The sequence below is a fragment of the Pholcus phalangioides genome, unplaced genomic scaffold (assembly GCF_987345545.1).
Source record: "Pholcus phalangioides strain wild (caught in Gottingen) unplaced genomic scaffold, Ppha-v1.0 ptg000039l_1, whole genome shotgun sequence".
Classification (NCBI taxonomy): domain Eukaryota; kingdom Metazoa; phylum Arthropoda; class Arachnida; order Araneae; family Pholcidae; genus Pholcus; species Pholcus phalangioides.
In genome coordinates, this window is record NW_028301625.1 from 30,955,164 (window position 1) to 30,974,729 (window position 19,566).

Below are 19,566 nucleotides of genomic sequence, written 5' to 3' on the forward strand. Positions count from 1 at the left end.
GTCCTCATAAAAACCACTTGGCCCGGGGGCTCATGATGCTCTTAAGACGGCCCTGCTTCAAACCAACTATATAGCTTCAATTTTTGAAGCGATATAGAGTGTTTAGTGTTTGAACAAAAAAATTAATTCGAACCTCATACCACCACAACCAATGACTGAATCCAGTTAAAGCGTGGCAAATGTGCACTGAAGTCGTCTTGGAGATTAGAGTTTTTGGAATAAATAACCTTTGTTTCCTCCCCACCTCCTGACAAACTGGATGGTACAATAGAAACGGCTACATGACAGCAGAAAAAATTGCTACCGCAGGGAGTCCCTATCGAGGGGTTAGCGAACCAATCTCTCAATCAGTATAAAAAAATAAGCCTGCTGTTCAGAATTGGCAATGAATTGTAGGTCTCGGTCAAATTACCTCTTATGTGCAGAAAATGACAGTGGTCAGTGAAGTCTGTCTCTGCTAAGAGGGGCTCATGGCAACTGCCCCTTATAAATGCACCTCTTTTCCTGACATCACAAGAACAATTATTTTTAATTGGTCATTTGTATTGGCGCAGTTTGACCTAATTGGTCATTGCGCCAAAAAAAATCAAAATCCACACCAATAAATATGCCCCAGAATAAACCTTCATCTGAAAAATTGACAAAGTTCTATGCTAATCATGCAGGTTGGAATAAATTTCAAGTCGTCCAAAACTTTCTTGTGAAAAGGTAAAGTAAGAATTTATATTTAAATATTTCAACACAATAAAAATGAACTCTCACATGCATATAAGAATTCATTGTTATGGTAAAGATCAATGCAATTTTATGAAAATAATGAGTAAAGACAAATACAAGAAACCCAAAGACCTAATTTTTTTAAAAACCGATTTCTGTAGTATTGAGAGTGTCTCCCATATAGCTCCAAAGTTCATTACGGCCGTCCGTAGAAACTATGGACAGTCCGTAGCAGTTGGAAACTCTGATAATTATCTGATCAGTGTTTACTAGAAATATTTTCAGTTAGTCTGCAAGGGAATAATAGGTGGAAAATATACTGTTCGACTGAGAAATTGCTATAACATGAAGTCAATTGGTCAAGTCACTATGGAGAGCAATTTGAAACTCAGATATAACATTATCTAAGACTAATTTTTATTTCAAAATTTTACATTTAGCTACTGTGGGTGGCATTGACTGAATGAGCATTCAAATGTAATGGAGGTGTATTCCTGACTATTTGGAGCTAACAAAATTCCACAGTTGGTCCTCATCATTTTACAGACAAGAAAGGAAATTCATTCGCCATCCAACACTGCATCCTAAAAATTCTTGATTAATGAATTCTATTTATGAAAGAGACGAAGGCCATAGCTGAGGGAGGGGATCCGCTCTCTGAAATGTGAAAAAATGAATCATATACATTTAATCATGTGATTAAGTTACTGTACTATCAGTTTTATTCATTCCCCCTTAAAGAAATTTTGGGCTATGGCTCTGACAGAGGTATTTTTACCTTATCTGCAATGGCATGGCTTTTGTTCTTGTGCTGTCAGATTCTAGACACACGATTTATTACATGTTTTAACAATTGAGCATTGATATTATCATGAACTTTTGGGTCTGTACTAGAGTATACTTCTTGTACCAAAATTTTAGTAGAATGAAGAGCAGCGACAGTAAGAAATTACCAGAAATGGAACTTCAAGTTTCATATTCATAATTTTTTATTAACATGAAACACGGTAGCCAGTTATATGTAGAAAATGTACCCCCACCACTTAATCAGTGAGGAGCAGTCTATATAAATACATTTTTAAAACTTACACTTCAACAGAGGGGGAGAGAGAAAAAAAACATGTTTGTGAGAAACATTTTTCCCCTTCCAATATACATAAACTTGTACTAGAGATTCAAACTTTGCTCAAAGAAGTGAGCTTAAGTTCAACTTGCTCTTTATTGAAAATTGCTAGTATTAAAAGGATTAAAGAAAATACAAAAATATATATGGATGTTATCTTCACAACCTTTTCTTTACAGTTGTAAGCTACCATGCCTTTTTGAACAAACACTGTTGTGTGTAAACATTTCAGCACACATGCTCAAAAAGAATTTCATGACTAGGACTTCGATCTGCAACCACTTTATTCATGGTCAAGGCCATCTTAAGAGCATCATGGGTCCCTGAGCCAAGTGGTTTTTCTGAGGCCCTACCTGGTAAATTCTTGAAAATTTAAACTAGATCTCATTTTTGTGAGTCCCCTGTACTCTTGAAAATCAGCTCAAGTGAATTTATAGCTCATTGAATCTAATGGCATTAATGATAGTTGCTCTTCTTTTTCAACTATTTCTTTAGAGATTATTTTTAACATATTTTTTGATTTCGAGTGAATTCATACGATGTTGAATAAGTTTTTAGCATTCTTTAATTAATTTTTCAAATAAAATCTTCTGATTTTTGAAAAAAAAAATCATTTTGAGGCAATAGTATTTTTCTGTCTACTAAAAGTAGTTGTGCAAACCTGCGACACAGCCACCAGCCACCACTGCTAAGCGATCCAAATCATTTTTGGATTTAGTTGAATTTAATTGAACTAATTTATATTTGGAAGTTATATGTGACTGCTTATGATTATGGTAGGTCTCTTTAATGAGTGTCGGTTCTGGACATTTTTCAAGTGTAAACTAGTAACATTTTGGTGATGAAAAATCACCCCCACCCTTTAGTTGGCACTTTTTGTGGCCGCATAGTTCACAGGATTCAAAATCCGGTCCTGTCTTTAATATTTGTTTTTAGAAACAAAAACTGACGTACCCGCTGGATCAGGGTGCTGTCTGCCTCTAAAATTGTTTTTTAAACTATAAACGCAGTGGCAGATATATATATATATAGGTGTAATTTTTTATTTATTTTTTACCTATCTAATTGGAATGTTTGGCTCAACTGATAGGTGTACTTGTTTTTGAGATTTTTTTTAACTCTTTGTCATAGTGAATACTTTCAATTGAGATTATCTATTTTAATATACTGTATTTCTCACAATAAGCCCCACAGCATTTGTGTTTTCAGAAATGTTATTTTGGAGTTTCTGGCACTTAAAAGATATGCATACTGTATCAGCATTTTTTTATTGTGAAAAAAATTAAGAAATAAAAAAAGTCTAAAAACACTGACTATCTTTATTTTATTATTTTAAATACCAGTTCATTAAACTACATTTAAAATATACAGAATTATACAAATACAACGCCACAACAGGCAAATTGCCCAACGAGGTGGCTGACTTAAGAACATCATGGATCCCCGAGCCCCTACCTACTACTGCTACACCACACATGCACCCCCCCCCCCGCGAATCGGTACATGCGGGAATGTGCGTGTACGTGTAGTGCAACCTGACGTAAAGTTTGTTTCTGTGTAATGCTTGTTATGTGTAGTGCTGTCATCTGCCCCCAGTTTTACAAACTATGAGTGAAGTGTTATGGTTGAATGATTTACCGTTGTAGGACTGTTGCTCTCTGTGGCGAGACTTTTTAACAGGGAGATCGGCTCGCATTTGCGCCTTGAAGTTGGGAACCACAGAAAACCAACTTCAGCCGACCACCACTGTGGGGTTCGAACCCGGATCCTCGCATCACGAGTCCGGCACTATAACCACTCGACCACCACAGCGGCTGAATTGATAATGATAGTTTAATAAATATTTTTTAACAAATGCTTGTTTACAGAACTAGGGTGCCCAAAACACATTACAATTTTGTTTTCCCGCCATTTATCTTCATTTTTTTTTTTAAAATATAATTTACATGGCTATTTGTGAAATAAAATTTTAAAAAAATGTATCACATACTCAATTACATAAAACTTCAATTTTATTGTATTGGCCCATCAAGCGGGATGGGTTGGGGGTGCACCCTCTCCATCGGATCATCATCTTCGGATATTATATATGTACAAATTTTTTTTTCAAAATTATTAATGAAAAATTTGAGCATTATATAGAAAATTTCTTTTACAGAAATTTGCCAAAGAAAATATTACCAAAATTTGAAAAGCAGTGCTTTTTACAAGATCACTGTCCAATTCTTGATACGTCATGACTCTATGTACAGCTATGCTAAGGAAAAATGAATAAATTTTTTTAAAATTAATATCTTGTTATCTCACACATATACACTAACTACAACCACTCCTCTTCTTACTAACAGGATACATTCTGAGCATTGTCCATACGGTGAATCATTTATAAATTTAATCCTTTAATTGGCAAGCATTGAAATATCCAGAGGAGAAAAATTTGAGGGATTATATTAAGCAAATGAGGTACTCTGAATGCTATTACAAGACAAAAAAAAATTATTGTCAATATTAAAAAAATAGGGGATGCTGCACTTCAGGGAACACACTGTATTTATATGATTTACAAAGATTTGAATAGTATAGAAATGTCATTTATTGTTTACCAACTTTTCTCTCATTGTTAACAAATACACAGCAATGTGTCTCCTCCACACATAGTATTTCCCGCCAAAATATAAGGGTTAAAAATTGTTCTGCTTGGCTTGTCAAGAAATCAGAGACACATGTACGTTGAGCTATTCTAAGATGGTAATGAGCTATTCTAAGATGGTAATTATAGAAACTTCATAAACTGCTCTTAAGTAAAAATTTGTTTAGGAATTGCTTAGAAGCATTAATATCGAAATGAGCTTACAACATACAAAATGTCATTATTTGAAAAATATAAGAAACTCCCATTGCTTTTCAGAGCAACGATACAGCCAAATAAAGTTAAAAATACAATAGGAACCATGACAAAAATGAAGGAAGAAACAAAGATTTAAATATTTATTCAAAATATTTTGCTGAGGTTGATTCAGGATTCACCAAGAGCATCAATTATTTCAGTTCCTGCCTTGAAAATTCCATAAGCTGTATGCTCAAAAGTAAGGGGAGTGGCTTTATAAATACAGTAGACTCTCGATAATCCGGCTATACACTAGTCTGGCATTTTTTTGCAGGTTTTCTTCGAGGACCCCCCACCCCATAGAAGAGGAAAACATGTCACTGCACATCTTTGCACAGAAGTTTATATTATTTAAATAGACTTTTTTCAATTGACTTCCAGTAATCTGGTAATTTCGGTAATCTGGCATACCCTGGTCTGATATGTGCCGAATTAGCAAGAGTCTACTGTATTTTGAAATAAAACATTTTACATATAGCAAGTCGCAAAAAATATTTATGGTTAAGCATGAAGAACAGTTACTGTAAGAATTTATGCTGCAAAAAACAAGTGATAAATACAGTTTAATAAAATACCACAATTTCTCTCAATAAAACCACAGCTCATATTTTTTAAAGTTTTTAGCTCTAATTTGAAGTAGAGCCTATCTAATACAGTTGTTTCCCTGAAATTTCCAATTTGTGGGATTCTCTAATTCAGTAAAAAAATTTGATTTCATTTTAAGAATAATGTCTAACGTTGATGAGTAATATCATAAAATTCTCAAAGAAAACTTGGGTGTGTAGTAGGGCGTATGGTAATTTTACTGGCAAACTAGATCCTAGAGAAGCATACTTCCAATTAAAAAAATTATCCAAATAATATATAGTATTCACATGTCATTCATGTTGCAAGGGGTTGTATAGTTATTAAAATAAAAATGTTAACTTTTGATATGGACACCCTGTACTCAAGAAAATAATTACAAATTTGTTGCCCTGTATCTCCTGATGCCAACAAAAAAAAATTCCATGTTTCTTTGTGGGATATTCACTGAGATATTTGAATTCAAGAAACGGAGAAAAGTTGGGGGAAAACAGTGTTAAATGTGGGTAAAACAGTTTATCTGTATTTAACACTGTTTTTCCCCCAACTTTCCTCCGTTTTTCAAATTTGAATATATCGGACAATATTGCACTATGGAATTTTTTTTGTTGGCATCAGAGACAAGGCAAATTTTTAATTTGGTTTTGGGGCACACAGGAACTGTATAGAAAGTTTATATATAATAAACAAAATAAAGATAAAGACACAAAAAGAAAATAAAGAATTTTTTATTTTAATAACTATACAACTGTTTGCAAAATGAATGACACATCTGAGCACTATATGTTACTTGGATATTTTTTCTAATTGAAAGTATGCCTCTAGGATCAGTGGTTTGCCAGTGAAATACCATACCCCCTGTTTGCTATGCACCCTGTATATATGGAAACATTCAACAATTAAAGTTCTTAAATGAAAATTACATGTGGCTTATACGAAGCTGTGGCTTGCAAAAAGCTGCAACGTTTCTATGAAAACTTTCTTCTTTTTGTCATTCTTTTGCCATTCAAACCTTTTTCTGTCTGTCATTCTTTATGCGCCTTATGCATCCCAATTGCTTATTTATTAGAAATTATTGATGACATTATATTTATTTTCCAAGTGGTTCAAGGAAAAAATTCTTCAAATCATAGTTTATTGAATGAAATCTTTTTCTATACCAAAAGTTTTTGTAAAATTGATGAATGCTAATTTTTTTATGAACTTCACACTCCAGATTGTCATGCCAGTAAAACTGTTTTATGAACAATATATAGTGTTTTACGATCCCATTCAATAATGGTTGTTTTATTTGAAATCATTAATTTTGTACCTTTGGTTCAGGGTTTTCCGAACTTTTTGCTCCACCAGCCCCATTCTTCAGAATCCTTTTTTTTTTCTCTCACCTCACTGCCCCCCCCCCCAACTCAAGAAAACCTATAGGATTATATTTTATACCTGTAGCTTCTACTGCCTCCCCCCCCCCCTGGACTATTCCATAACCCTCCAGAGAGGATATTGCCCCCTTTGGGAAATACTGCTTTAGATACATGGCAGTAAATTTGGAATTGAGAATGTATTATATAATCTTTAATTAATTTTAAAATTAAAATATTTTGTTCTTTTGTGTAAAGTTTCTATTTTTTATGATGAGGATCCAACTTCGACAGTCAGTTTTTAATGATAATACTGGAAACAGTTGGTGAGCATAATATATGCAGATAAATTTTTTTCATCTCAAACGTAAAACGTTCATCTTACGTAATTTCGTAATTAAACGCTGAAAGAAAACTAGCATATCGAATTAAACAGCCAGACGTCATAGGAGGGAGCTTTGAACTCGGATGAAAAATCCTTGTCAGAGGACGATTGTTAGTCGCTAATTTGAAACATTTTCTAAACAGGTAGTTGAAGAAATGATTAACTGAAAACACGATGGCTAATGCTTCACGATCAAGCTGTGAATAGTTTTGTTCAGTTTTCATCAAAGATCTTGAGGCTTATGCAATAGGTCTTTCTTGACCATCAATAATGTGTGCCAAGATTCAAGCGATACCAACAGGACTAGCATCACACGTCAGGACAACTGGTAAGTTTGGATCATATGGAGGAGATCACTTGGACATTTCCATTTTCAGCTTGATAAAGGTTGCTTCACATGCTGCTGACCATCGGAACTTTGAATATTTTCTAATGAGTTGTCGCAGGGGGTAGGTGATAGAGGAAAGATCTGGTAGAAATCTTGAATAATATGTGACCATGCCGAGAAATCGGCATAATGCTTCCACAGTTGATGGATGTGAAATTTCCATAATTGCCCTAATTTTCTCAGGACTTTTTGAAATTTTGTTGAATTCCACAGTATGTCCTAGGTATTCGATACATTCTTGAAAAAATGAACACTTATTCTTATTCAGGTGAAGATCATATTCCTGTAATCTCTGGAGGCACAGTTCAATGTTCCCAGCACATTCTTCTCGTGTGGTACCATGCACAATGATATCATCAAAGTACGAGAGAGTCTTGGGTATCCCTTGAAGGACTTGATCAATTATTCGATTGAATTCACTAGGTGCTGTTTGATACCAAAAGATAACCTGTTCATGTGGTAGGTTCCACGATGAGTAGACAAAGTTTGAATTTGACTGCTCTCTTCATCAACTGGAACGTGAAGATAGGCTTTGAACAAATCTAGCCAGCAAAGATATTTTGAGTTTCGGGGAGTGTTCAGGATCTCATCAATTCAACGAATTGGATAGTTGGCACTGACAAGACGCTTGTTGACACCAATCTTCTAGTCTACACAGAGTTGTACATTTCCATCAGGTTTAGGAATGACTACCAATGATGATCCCCAATCATTTTTGTTGCAACTTTCGATATGATTCCTTGGGATTCAAGCGTGTCCAGTTCTTGATTGACTTTTTTGTGCAAGGCATAAGGAACTTCACGTTCCTTGTGAAAAACTGGTTTGCAATTTTCACGTAGCTGCAATGAGACTGAAACCTGGGATGCAACCAACTTTTTCTTCAAAAATTTTTGGATATCTAGAAATAATGTTATCCACGCAGTTGGTTTGTTGAACTTGTAATGTTCCCAAATCATCTGGTATTTGAGAGTCGATATCTTCTACGCTTATTTTCAGATGTCTTATCCAAACACATCCTAATAATGCATCATATTCCTCTGGAACAATGTAGAATTCTTTGCGTGATGTTTTCCCTCGGTACTCCACATTCACATCAACTTTTCCATCTGGCAGGAACACATTACCAGTGTATGATCGGAAAGTGACAGTTGAGTTTTGAAGTTATGTTAGAATGTTCAGCTTATGGCATTCATTGCGTGGAATAAATGTAAATCCTGCACCAGAGTCCACTTCGAATCTCACCTCTCGACCTTCAATGTTGATCATGATGAAATATTTGTCTATATCCTTCAGTCATTCGTGATGTTGAAATATGTCAATAATTTGTTGTACACCATAACTACGAAAAGCTTCAGCATTGGACACATGATTGATTAATTTGAATTCTGATGGATTTTTGCTCTGTTCATCGAGCAGTGTCTTAATGCATACTTTTCTGAGGTGTCCCGTTTTCTTGCAGGCACTGCACTTGAGAGATTTTGGATTCGTTTTGCAATCATTTGCAATGTGATTATCATGACCACAACAAATACAAAGATTTTGTACACCAAATTTTACAAAGTCTATTCTGGAACTGGATTTGGAACACTGGCGGTTTTTGCTTCTTGGATAAGATACAGCTGTGTTTTGCGAGTTACTCAAGTCACGTAATGCTGGTCTGGATTTCACAACTTTGTTGACTTCATCAAAAGCTGCACTTGTTGATTTCTTTGAAAGTTTGTGACAGTTGATTTTTGATGCTTCAAGAGCTATCGCTCTCTTCAAGATTTTATCGAATTCAAGAATTTCGGACTGTAAAAGTTACTCATGTATTGAGTTGTCTTGAATTCCACAGACAAACTGCACACGTAGGAATATATCTGCTATATACGTTTTGCATTGGCTAGGTGACACGAACTCGCTAGTTGATAATATCCCATCGCAGAGTTGCTACATAATTCGCGATTGTTTGATTTTCTGTCTGATAGGTAGACAAAAATAATGTTGAGCTACATAATGTTGTTCTTTGGACAGATGGACTTCGAATGTTTTGATCAGTTCATCATATGTGAGCTAGTTTGGTAGGCATGGCAAAACCAATGATGCTACAGCATAATAATTAGAGACACCTATAAAGTTCAGAAGTATTTGAGCACACAATTCTTTGAAACAGTTATTTTCCGGATATTATGCTGAGGTGAGCTCGGAAAGAAAAGTCATCACGTCTCCGCCGGGACTCGAACCCAGGCCTCTTGCATACCGGGCAAGCATGCTCATCTACACCACTGGAGACACATGAATCTGCCTTCCTAATTTCACGCACTGTGTCGTGAGGCGCTGAAGTAGAGGCATTAGTAGCCTCTCTTAACTTCAGGAAATGGCCCCCGGGTGGGACGGTTTAGAGAGATATAGATGGCTTCTTTCTCAGCCAGAGATATCAAGGAAACAGTTATTTTCCGGATATTATGCTGAGGTGAGCTCGGAAAGAAAAGTCATCACGTCTCCGCCGGGACTCGAACCCAGGCCTCTTGCATACCGGGCAAGCATGCTCATCTACACCACTGGAGACACATGAATCTGCCTTCCTAATTTCACGCACTGTGTCGTGAGGCGCTGAAGTAGAGGCATTAGTAGCCTCTCTTAACTTCAGGAAATGGCCCCCGGGTGGGACGGTTTAGAGAGATATAGATGGCTTCTTTCTCAGCCAGAGATATCAAGGAAACAGTTATTTTCCGGATATTATGCTGAGGTGAGCTCGGAAAGAAAAGTCATCACGTCTCCGCTGGGACTCGAACCCAGGCCTCATGCTTGCCCGGTATGCAAGAGGCCTGGGTTCGAGTCCCGGCGGAGACGTGATGACTTTTCTTTCCGAGCTCACCTCAGCATAATATCCGGAAAATAACTGTTTCCTTGATATCTCTGGCTGAGAAAGAAGCCATCTATATCTCACACAATTCTTTGTCGGATGACACATTTTTCATATCAAGAGGAAATTTTTGAAGTGTTGAATATATATATGTATATATACATTATATGAAAGATTCTTTCTTCGGATCGAAAGTATCGAATGTTTGAATAATGGCTGGTTGCTTTAACTGCATCTGGGTCAATAAAAATGCTTTGAATGATATATTTGCCCCAAATATTCTGTCACAGCACTCTTATTAATGGCAACAATGCATGAATTTGATCACCGACCCTTTTATAGTCCACTTTTGTTTTCTCTTGTACTCTCTCACATGCGTATTTGAATTTATCATTACAGTAAAGATTGGCAAAGATGGAGGCAATTTCAAAAACATAACAAAAATTAGTAAAATATCACGAGGAACTCAAAGACCTGAATTTTTTTCAGAAAAAAAAAATTTGCATATTTGAAGAAAAACAATTTCTGCAGTATTGAGCATATCTTCTATACCTCTATAGTTGAGTGCTGCTGTCTGTAGAAACTATGGACATGTTGCCAGGGGTTGTATAGTTATTAAAATAAAAATGTGAACTTTTTGTACAACACCTTGTGCTCAAGAACCCAATTACAAAGTTGTTGCTCTGTCTCTCCTGATGCCAAAAAATTTTTTTGATGTTTCTAAGTGCAATATTCACTCAGATATTTGAATTCAAACAATGGAGGAAAATTGGGGGAAACGTAGCTCAAAATGCCGAAAAACTGTTTTTTCCACATTTAACACTTTTTCCCAAATTTACTCAGTTTTTTGAAATTTCTCAGTGAATACTCAACTTAGAATCATGGAATTTTTTTTGTTGGGGCCAGTCAAGTATTATGTAAGCAAATTTTTAGCCATTTTTGACCCCCCTCCCCCCCCCCTCTGTCAGTAAAATTTCTTCATCAGCTCTGCTTTTACGAATCCTAACACATATTAATGGGGTCAGAAATGTATGTGGGAGGGGGGCATGGGGGTTCTTGTGCCCTCCCCCGACGAGAAAGAAATATATTTTAATGTAAAAAAAATTTTTTTTTTAAATTACAATTTCGAAAGAAAATACCTTTATATGTAACTAGCTATAACATCCACCGCTGCCCAGGTTTTCTTCAATGAGGCTTTTTAGATTACGTGATATCTCCCTTTTTCTTTAAGGGACATGCAAACTGTGTCCAAGTTAACCAATATGACGAAATTAAGGCGCGAATCATGAAATAAAGAAATCTAGATTCAAAGAAATGTAGAAATGAATATTTTTTCCTTTTTTTAAAGGGTCGCTTGGTATTTCTATTTCCCCCCCCCCCCTGAAATTCAAGTTATCCATCTGCCTGTTTTTGCTTCAAAAAATGCTTAATTCTCATCCACCTCGTTGGGCATTTTGCCTGTTGTGGCATTGTATTTGTATAAAGCTGTGGAATTTCTTCGATATACTTTACGGACCCTTAATTAATTTTAAAATATCCTAAACTATATGAATTTATGCAGTTGAATTTTGAAGACAATACGGAGACATTAATTTTCATGCTTGAGAAGATATAAATAAAAAGTTGAAATCAATGTTATTTCATGGTTATCCAACTCAAAAGTAGGTCCGGCTAATTACTGCATATTTAATTTTCTGGGCTTCATATACTAAGCGAACTCAATATTTCAGAAATTGAGAATTCAATACAATTTTTAAAATTATTGATGAGGCAGGAAGCTAGGGAACCACGGTAACCAAAGTAAACGTTCCGAAAGTGATTGTTGAAGCCCAAAAACCATTATTGCTCAACAGTTTTTGCCCATTTGGGGCATTTGCCCTGCTCTGACAAAATTTTAAAGTAGCCAATCATTCAAGTCGGGTCCAATTTGGTGTATATGCAAAATTTGCCGACGATCGATCTAAAATTGTAGAGAGAACATACACACACATACAGACAGAAAATCAATTTTATATATATAGATTATAGTCGATTTCTGTTAATTTCAATGCTACTTAAAAAGTAAGAACACAAAATTTCTCTTTATGAAATTCATTGCAACCCACACTTCAAGCCATATATGTAAACCCTTGACCCGCGGACCAAACCCAATTTTGTAAAAATGAACTAAGCGGCACATTTACAAATCGCTTAAATGAGATGTGGCACATTTTTAGTTCACTGAGGTAGGCTTCAAAGATCACTTTCACATTCAAAGATCACTTAAGTAACCCGCGACATAGTTCCAAAACACTTAAACGATCCGTGGCACATTTAGATATCCCTTGAGTGAAATGTGGCACAATTTTAGAGTACTCAAGCGGCCCCCCCCCCCCGGTGCTGTTCTACATCACTCAAGTTACCCGGGGAGCATTCCCAGATTACTTAAGTGATCCCAGGCATAATTATGGATCACTTGAATGATGCGTTGCACAGTTCCAGAGCACTTAAGCGGCCCGGAAACATTCCCAGAACACTTGAAGGATCCGTGAATTATTTAGAGATCGCTGAAGTGGCTCTGTAAAGGATTTATGATTAGGGAGAATGTTAGTTCAGGTGCCCACAAACTAGCGAAAGATTTTTCTCGTATTTGACGCACCAAGTAAGATGCCATTAAGAATATTTCATATCTTCATAAAGAGTGGTTGATGACCTAAGCATCATCCAAACTCCCCTTCCCCCTTGTCATCAAAAGTCAGCAAATCGGAAATCCCCTCCCCCCCCATCGATGCTGACGTAATACTTGAATGACCCCTACGCATCAGGAGAGTCGGGGCAACAGCTTTCTAATTGGGTTTTGGGGCACACGGGTGCTGTATAAAAAGTTAACTTTTTATTTTAATAACTATACAACCCTTTGCAACATGAATGAAATATCTGAGTACTACACATTATTTGGAAACTTTTTCTAATTGGAAGTATACCGCTAGAATCAACGGTTCGTCAGTAAAATGCCATACCTTCTATTTGCTATGCACCCTGTATATGAATCTGAGATATGGAGAGAGAAAGAAAAAATGCTCAAAACAAACAACAGAATTTAGTACAATTAACATTGCACCAAACAAAATACATCAATTTCCTCGTAGTATATAGTCTCACTGAATGAAGGCTCATTATAAGTGGGCCCTACTGTATACAGAAAAACAGCAGCAAAAAAAAAAAAGTTAAAAATACCTGAATTGTATACTTCAAATTTTCTGAATTGATTTTTTTTATTCAACTAATACTTTCTAATAAATGATAAAATTTAAAAAAAGATGGAAAGATGCAAAAATATTAACCTCTTTATGATCAGTGGCATAATATTACATCCAAACAGTAGTGTAATAAATTCAAATAAAAAAGTTCTCTGTGTTCTCTTTCCTCTCTCTTCACTATCACAAAGCTGTATAGTAACCCTATCTCAACAGAAGTTGCTCTTTCTTTCCCTCCTTTCTCTCTATACTCCTGTTAATTATTTTTTTCCACACATATAATGTATTTTTCTACTATACATTTAAGAGTGAAAGAGATCACATAGGGTGGGGGTGAAAAGAGTAAAAAAAAACGTTCTTATCTACCTTATCTGTTATACTTTTTATTTTTATACACTGCTGGCCACCCAAATTGCAACACCAAGAAAGACAAGAGATATCGCAACAATATTTATTTTGTAGATAACATGTTGACCAAGCATCAAATGATTAAATTTATAGACTTCTGTGAAGTGTGGTTCCTGCCAAAATCAGTAGCCAGAGCAGCCGCCATTGTTGGAGATCACCGCTGCCACACGCCTCGGCATTTATTCAAAGAGACTTTGGATGTGTTCTTGGGGTACAGCAGACCAAGCAGCTTCCACGCGTTGCCAAAGTTGATCTGGTGTGGCAGCTGGGGATGTAATCTGGGTCAATCGTTGAGCAACCATGGACCACATGTTTTCCATCGGCGGAAGATCCGGAGAGCGAACTGGCCAGGGAAGCAATTCAATCTGGCGATTGACGAAGAACCTTTGGACAATGCGTGCCACGTGTGGTCACGCATTATCCTGTTGAAATATGGCTGTGGGCAAGCCCTGAAGGTAAGGAAGGACAACTGGCTCCAACACCTCGGAGATGTAGCGCTGGCTTTTTAAAGTACCGGCAATGCGTACTAGAGGAGTGCGAGAGTGATATCCAATACCGCCCCATACCATAATACCCGGTGCAGGACCAGTGTGGCGGTGCATAACGCAGCTGTTCAGCATCCTCTCTCCACGGTGTCTCCAGACTCGAATCCGACCATCGTGGTGTTGCAGACAGAAGCGTGACTCGTCAGTAAAGACAATTTCATTCCATTGTGCCGTCCACATCCTTCTTTCATCGCACCATTGGCGGCGGAGACGTCTGTGGTTCTGCGTCAAGGATAGACGAAGCAATGGATGTCTTGCGGACAGACCACTCTGCTGTAAACGGTGTCGAATGGTACGCGCAGACACTGGATGATGCGGTACAGACTGAATGTGCTGTGCTATGGTTCGTGATGTGGCTTAGCGATCCGTCACTGCCATACGCACAATACGCCTGTCATCACGTGAAGTGGTGTGCACTGAGGTGGATGCGATCGAACAAGTCGGTCCGTCGTACCCTCCTGCATCCAACGATCACATATCCGCATTACAGTTGTTTGGTTTCGTCCAACACGACTACCGATTTCCCTGAAAGATAATCCACAATCTCGGTACCATCTCTCTCTACCACTATCCTTCCTCTGTCGAACTCGGATACTTGATCAAAAGATGATCGCTGTTTTCTACGAGGCATAATTGATCGTTTTTTTGAAAAAACCACAAGAAAAACACAATTGCCGTACTTCAAATCGTCGAAATCTCCAAGCCTTAAATAGCGCTTTGAAGTGGCGCCACAGGCGCGCGTGATGTGCGTCTGCGCTGAAATTCTAATCATTTGCATATCTCACCTCCGCTAATGCATGTTGTAAATTTCATATTATTTGCATGCTTCCTTCAGGGTGTTGCATTTACGGTGGCCAGCAGTGTATATATAAATTTTTTTTCTTTCCACCCTCTTTTTTCCTAATCAGCGGTTAGGTTAGCACAAAGTTACCATATTTATTGCTGATTCATCAAATAGAGGTAATCCAAAGTTCTTGCCAAAACATTGTACATGAAGTGGTTAAGGAAAGATACAACACCTATATGAGGCTTATGTTAATGCACAAATATTTTTCATGTGTAAAAACACTGCTGCTCATGCAATCACATGATACTTATTCTGGGAAACACAGTATATTCCAGAATCATAAATTTTTTTTAACATAAATGTATACTTTGGAGCATCAGCAATTTGAGTAGATAGATCTTCTTCATAAATTTCACTTAGATCAGGTATAGTAGGAATGTCTGAAATGATACATTTTTTAACAATATTTTGTTAGTAAAAAAAAAAGTTGCAATTCTATTCAAATTGTATTCGCACAGATAGCACTAAAAAAAATAAAATAAAAATAACATTTTTAGTGTCACTCTGATCAGTCAGTGTTTATTTGACAATAAGTAACAGCATATACAGCAAATATTTTGCTAACACCGAAAAAGTTTAATTCACATGTAAGAAAAATTTTCTCCCTCTAGCATATTTGTACATATTTTTATTCTTATTAAAAAAATTATCCCTTGGGAGATCATCTTTTCTCCCTATATTTATATTCTCTAAGATGCATTGGAATGTAAAAAAAAGAAAAATGCTTGAGATTAAACTATCCAGGGAATGTAAACTCTAATATTTAGTGAATCACTACCATTGCTACTTCTTAAAGGGTAGTGATTAGATTTGAATATAAGATTGGTGGTTCCATGGAACTTAGCACTATAACCAGAACTTTCCACTACACAGGATGTTTGTAATTAAACTGACAGTACTCAGAGCCATCTATAGCTGTATCTAACAACCGGAATAACACCAAACTTGGTAGGGGGGGGGGGGGACTAATGAAAACACGAGAAAAAGGATTCGGCAACAAAATTTTAGTTATAAATATTGCTGATACAGGAAACTGGCGCTGATGTAGCATATGCACTTAAAATTCGCATAAAATGCAGGTAAGAATTCAAATGCAAATTCACACCTATGTAGGTGACAACAGCACCAGTAACTTAGACTATAAAGACATGGGTAAAGAAAGATCTGAAGACATCCTGAGGACCAGCTTAACTCGACATGCGTTTCTTATTAAACCTCAGCACACATTAATTTAAAATTGTTTTTTTTTACCAGCAAAATACAGCAGCGCTCTTCAAGAGTTAGAAACAACATATGTAAAGGCCCTCTATCAATTAATGCTTTAAAAGGTATGATACAGAGGTTTGAAGAAATGGGTTCATTTGCAGCTCTGCCAGCAGAGGACGGAAACTAGTGTGTCAGAACAGACAATTACAGATGTTGCAACTGTAATGGTTGATAGCACACAGGGGACCATTGCTGGCACCAGCAGTGGACAGGGCAAAGTATGATTCACAATAACAGTGGTCACATTGAAGGTGGTCGATGTCCTTACGATAAGTGAATATAATAAATAAAGTGTGAGATGTTTCCTGCAATATTGTATTTATTATCATATACCTGTCCTTTGAAACTACTCTTTACACTACAACAGCGCCACATTTTCCCCTATTGGTGGCATTTGAAACTAGATTTTTCGTGAAAGCTTTCTTCTTCATCATTAGCCCCCTACCAAATTTGGTGTCATTCCAGTTGTCAGATCAAACTATAGATGGCTCTGAGTACTATTCAAAAGACACCAACGAATAAGGCAAATACATGAAAAAACAAAAATCCTAATGCATTTCGACACCAATAAGTGTCATCTTTAGAGGAAAAATATTTAACCACTAGTCACACGCTGACCGAGTTTCCCCACTCAGGTTGAATACCAAATATTAATGCTTGGTTGCTCAGCGGAAAAAGTATGTCTGTTTGCTTCCCTAAAGATTCTATACCACAGAATAAAAAATGGGGCATTTATATTACATTCCATGTGGTGATTGCCCTCTTGGTTATATAGGACAGACAAGCAAACCCATAAAAGAAAGATTAAATTAACACGCTTGCTGTGTTAAGAATCAGGAATGTGAAAAATCGACTATCACCTATTGTTGGCAAGAGGGCCATAGAAGATTCAAATTTCAAGAAGCGAGAGTTTCACAAAGTCCACAGTTGATTTAGATTTCTACGAAGGCACATATATTCAGACTTTCAAAAATATACTAGTAAACGATAATAAATCTACACCCCGATCACAACACCATGGCTTAAATTCACTTCGAGCGGGAATTCTAAGAAAATTCGAATAGACCAATTGGGTAGCTCTATTCCGTAAGCGTCCAATCAGGACGCTGCATTAGCATCTCGTGCAAGCTCACAGCTTCATTCTTACCATGACGTTTGAAGTGAACAGACGTACTTCATTCGCTGAGCAACCAAGCATTAAGATTTGGTATTCAACCCAAGTGGGAAACTCGGTCAGTGTGACTAGTGGTTAAATATTTCTCCTCTGAAGACGACACCCATTGGTGTCGAAATGCATTAGGATTTTTATATTTTCGTGCATTTGCCTTATTCATTGGTGTCTTCTTAATATTCTTGGGCGAAGTTGATCAACTCTTCCACTCTAAGTTCAACTCTCACTGTCCTTTTAATTGCAAACACTCTGTCCTATTAGCAAAGATCTGATCAGAATATCTGATTGAATATAAATAATATTATACATATATATATAGGAAAAATTTAGAAGAGACCTTCATCCAGCAGTGGATTGAAAATGGTTGTTGATGATGATGATATATATATATATATATATCATAAATATAAATGATCATTGAATATATTATCATTTATATTGCAGCTCCCATAGTTCAATCAGATGATCTAAGTGCTCAAACCTATGAGTAGAGAATAAAGTGAGTAGCTGTTTTTTCTTCTTTTAAACAATTTCTACAGGTTGGACCTCTACTAACTCCTATAATATTGTGATGCATTTTAGAAGTGCGTGGCCAGTAAGTAGACCCACAGCTTTTCTATTACTACCTTTGAGCTTCATCAGCTATTTCTACCTATAGTTAAGACAGTCATGATCTATATCTTTTGTCTGTTGCTGTTTCAAGTTTCGGCCAGACTTGGCACTTATCATATTTTTTTTCCTGAATAAGTTTAAAACACTATTTCTAATCAGTTCGTGTGAAATGCTTAGAGTTGATTCAGGATCAATGAACAGAGTCTTACAACCCCTTTTTAACCTAAGATAGCTGAATGGCCAGGTACCCCCTGCAAAGATTGATTCTGTTGATATTGGCAAGATTACAGAGGGAAGCATAGCACTCCCAAACAATAAGAGAAAATATTTCAGACTCATGAGCCTTAAGAGCAGCCTGACTATCAGAGAGCATATAAAAATACACCTTCTATTGGAACCGTTATCTATGCAAATTCTATGACACTTGATAATTGCAAAGATTTGAGCCTGAAAATCATGGAAAGCAAGCCATCACTTTGCATATTAAAGAATTGATGTTTTGTGTAACATCTATATTAAGATCACCCTGCGATAAGCACACCACTGTTCAAAAGTTAAGCAACAAACAGAAAATCAATCACAGCGGCTGACAGAAAAAATGAAAAGCCATCACATTTGCATACCGTACAGGCAAACACAGGTGTGTATTCAGAGAAGGGGCAATTGCTTCTCCCAAGAGAAGAATAATATGAAAAAAAGTAGAGCCTGTACCTTGAAATACAGGAAAAAAATACAAACCTTACACAATGGGACCCAGACACATCACCCTGGATTTGAACCTGCGCAAACATAAGCGAAAACTATCACTCAGAAAAATATTTGTATAGCAGATTTTTCGGCGAGGCAAAAAAGCTGATGTTCAAATGATCTATTTTGAACATATTCTACATTTTTCGTTGCATTGCTGTGAAGAGGATGTCCAAGAGTCACACCTATTTTGTGATTACCCTTTTTATTTACTGTTTTTGTTTTCAAGTTGTCACAGATCACACATGGCTTGTCAACTTCATTCAAAAATACAGTAATGACAAAAATATTGGTATAACGCCAGGCAAATTCTAAAAGGCTGCATGAGAGTCATCTGTATACAAATGAAGTGTCATTTTACCATTTTCACTGGACCTCACAAAAATAGTAGTTTCATTGATCAGTCTCGGTTTGGTCTACACAATGACTTCTGGTGGATATAAATTGTG

The 19,566-nt window shown here is 36.6% G+C and overlaps 1 protein-coding gene across 2 annotated transcripts in view; it reads right to left on the reverse strand.

Annotated features, from left to right (window-relative positions):
* IFT43 (intraflagellar transport 43) overlaps window positions 1-19,566 on the reverse strand; it is a 60,052-nt gene that overhangs the window by 4,070 nt on the left and 36,416 nt on the right. For both annotated transcript variants that reach the window (XM_089254053.1, XM_089254054.1), the window contains exons 7-8: window positions 15,629-15,701; window positions 4,022-4,097 (exon numbers count right to left, since the gene is read on the reverse strand). In XM_089254053.1, the coding sequence (XP_089110179.1) occupies window positions 4,022-4,097; window positions 15,629-15,701 (149 nt within the window). The remainder of the gene's footprint in view (window positions 1-4,021; window positions 4,098-15,628; window positions 15,702-19,566) is intronic.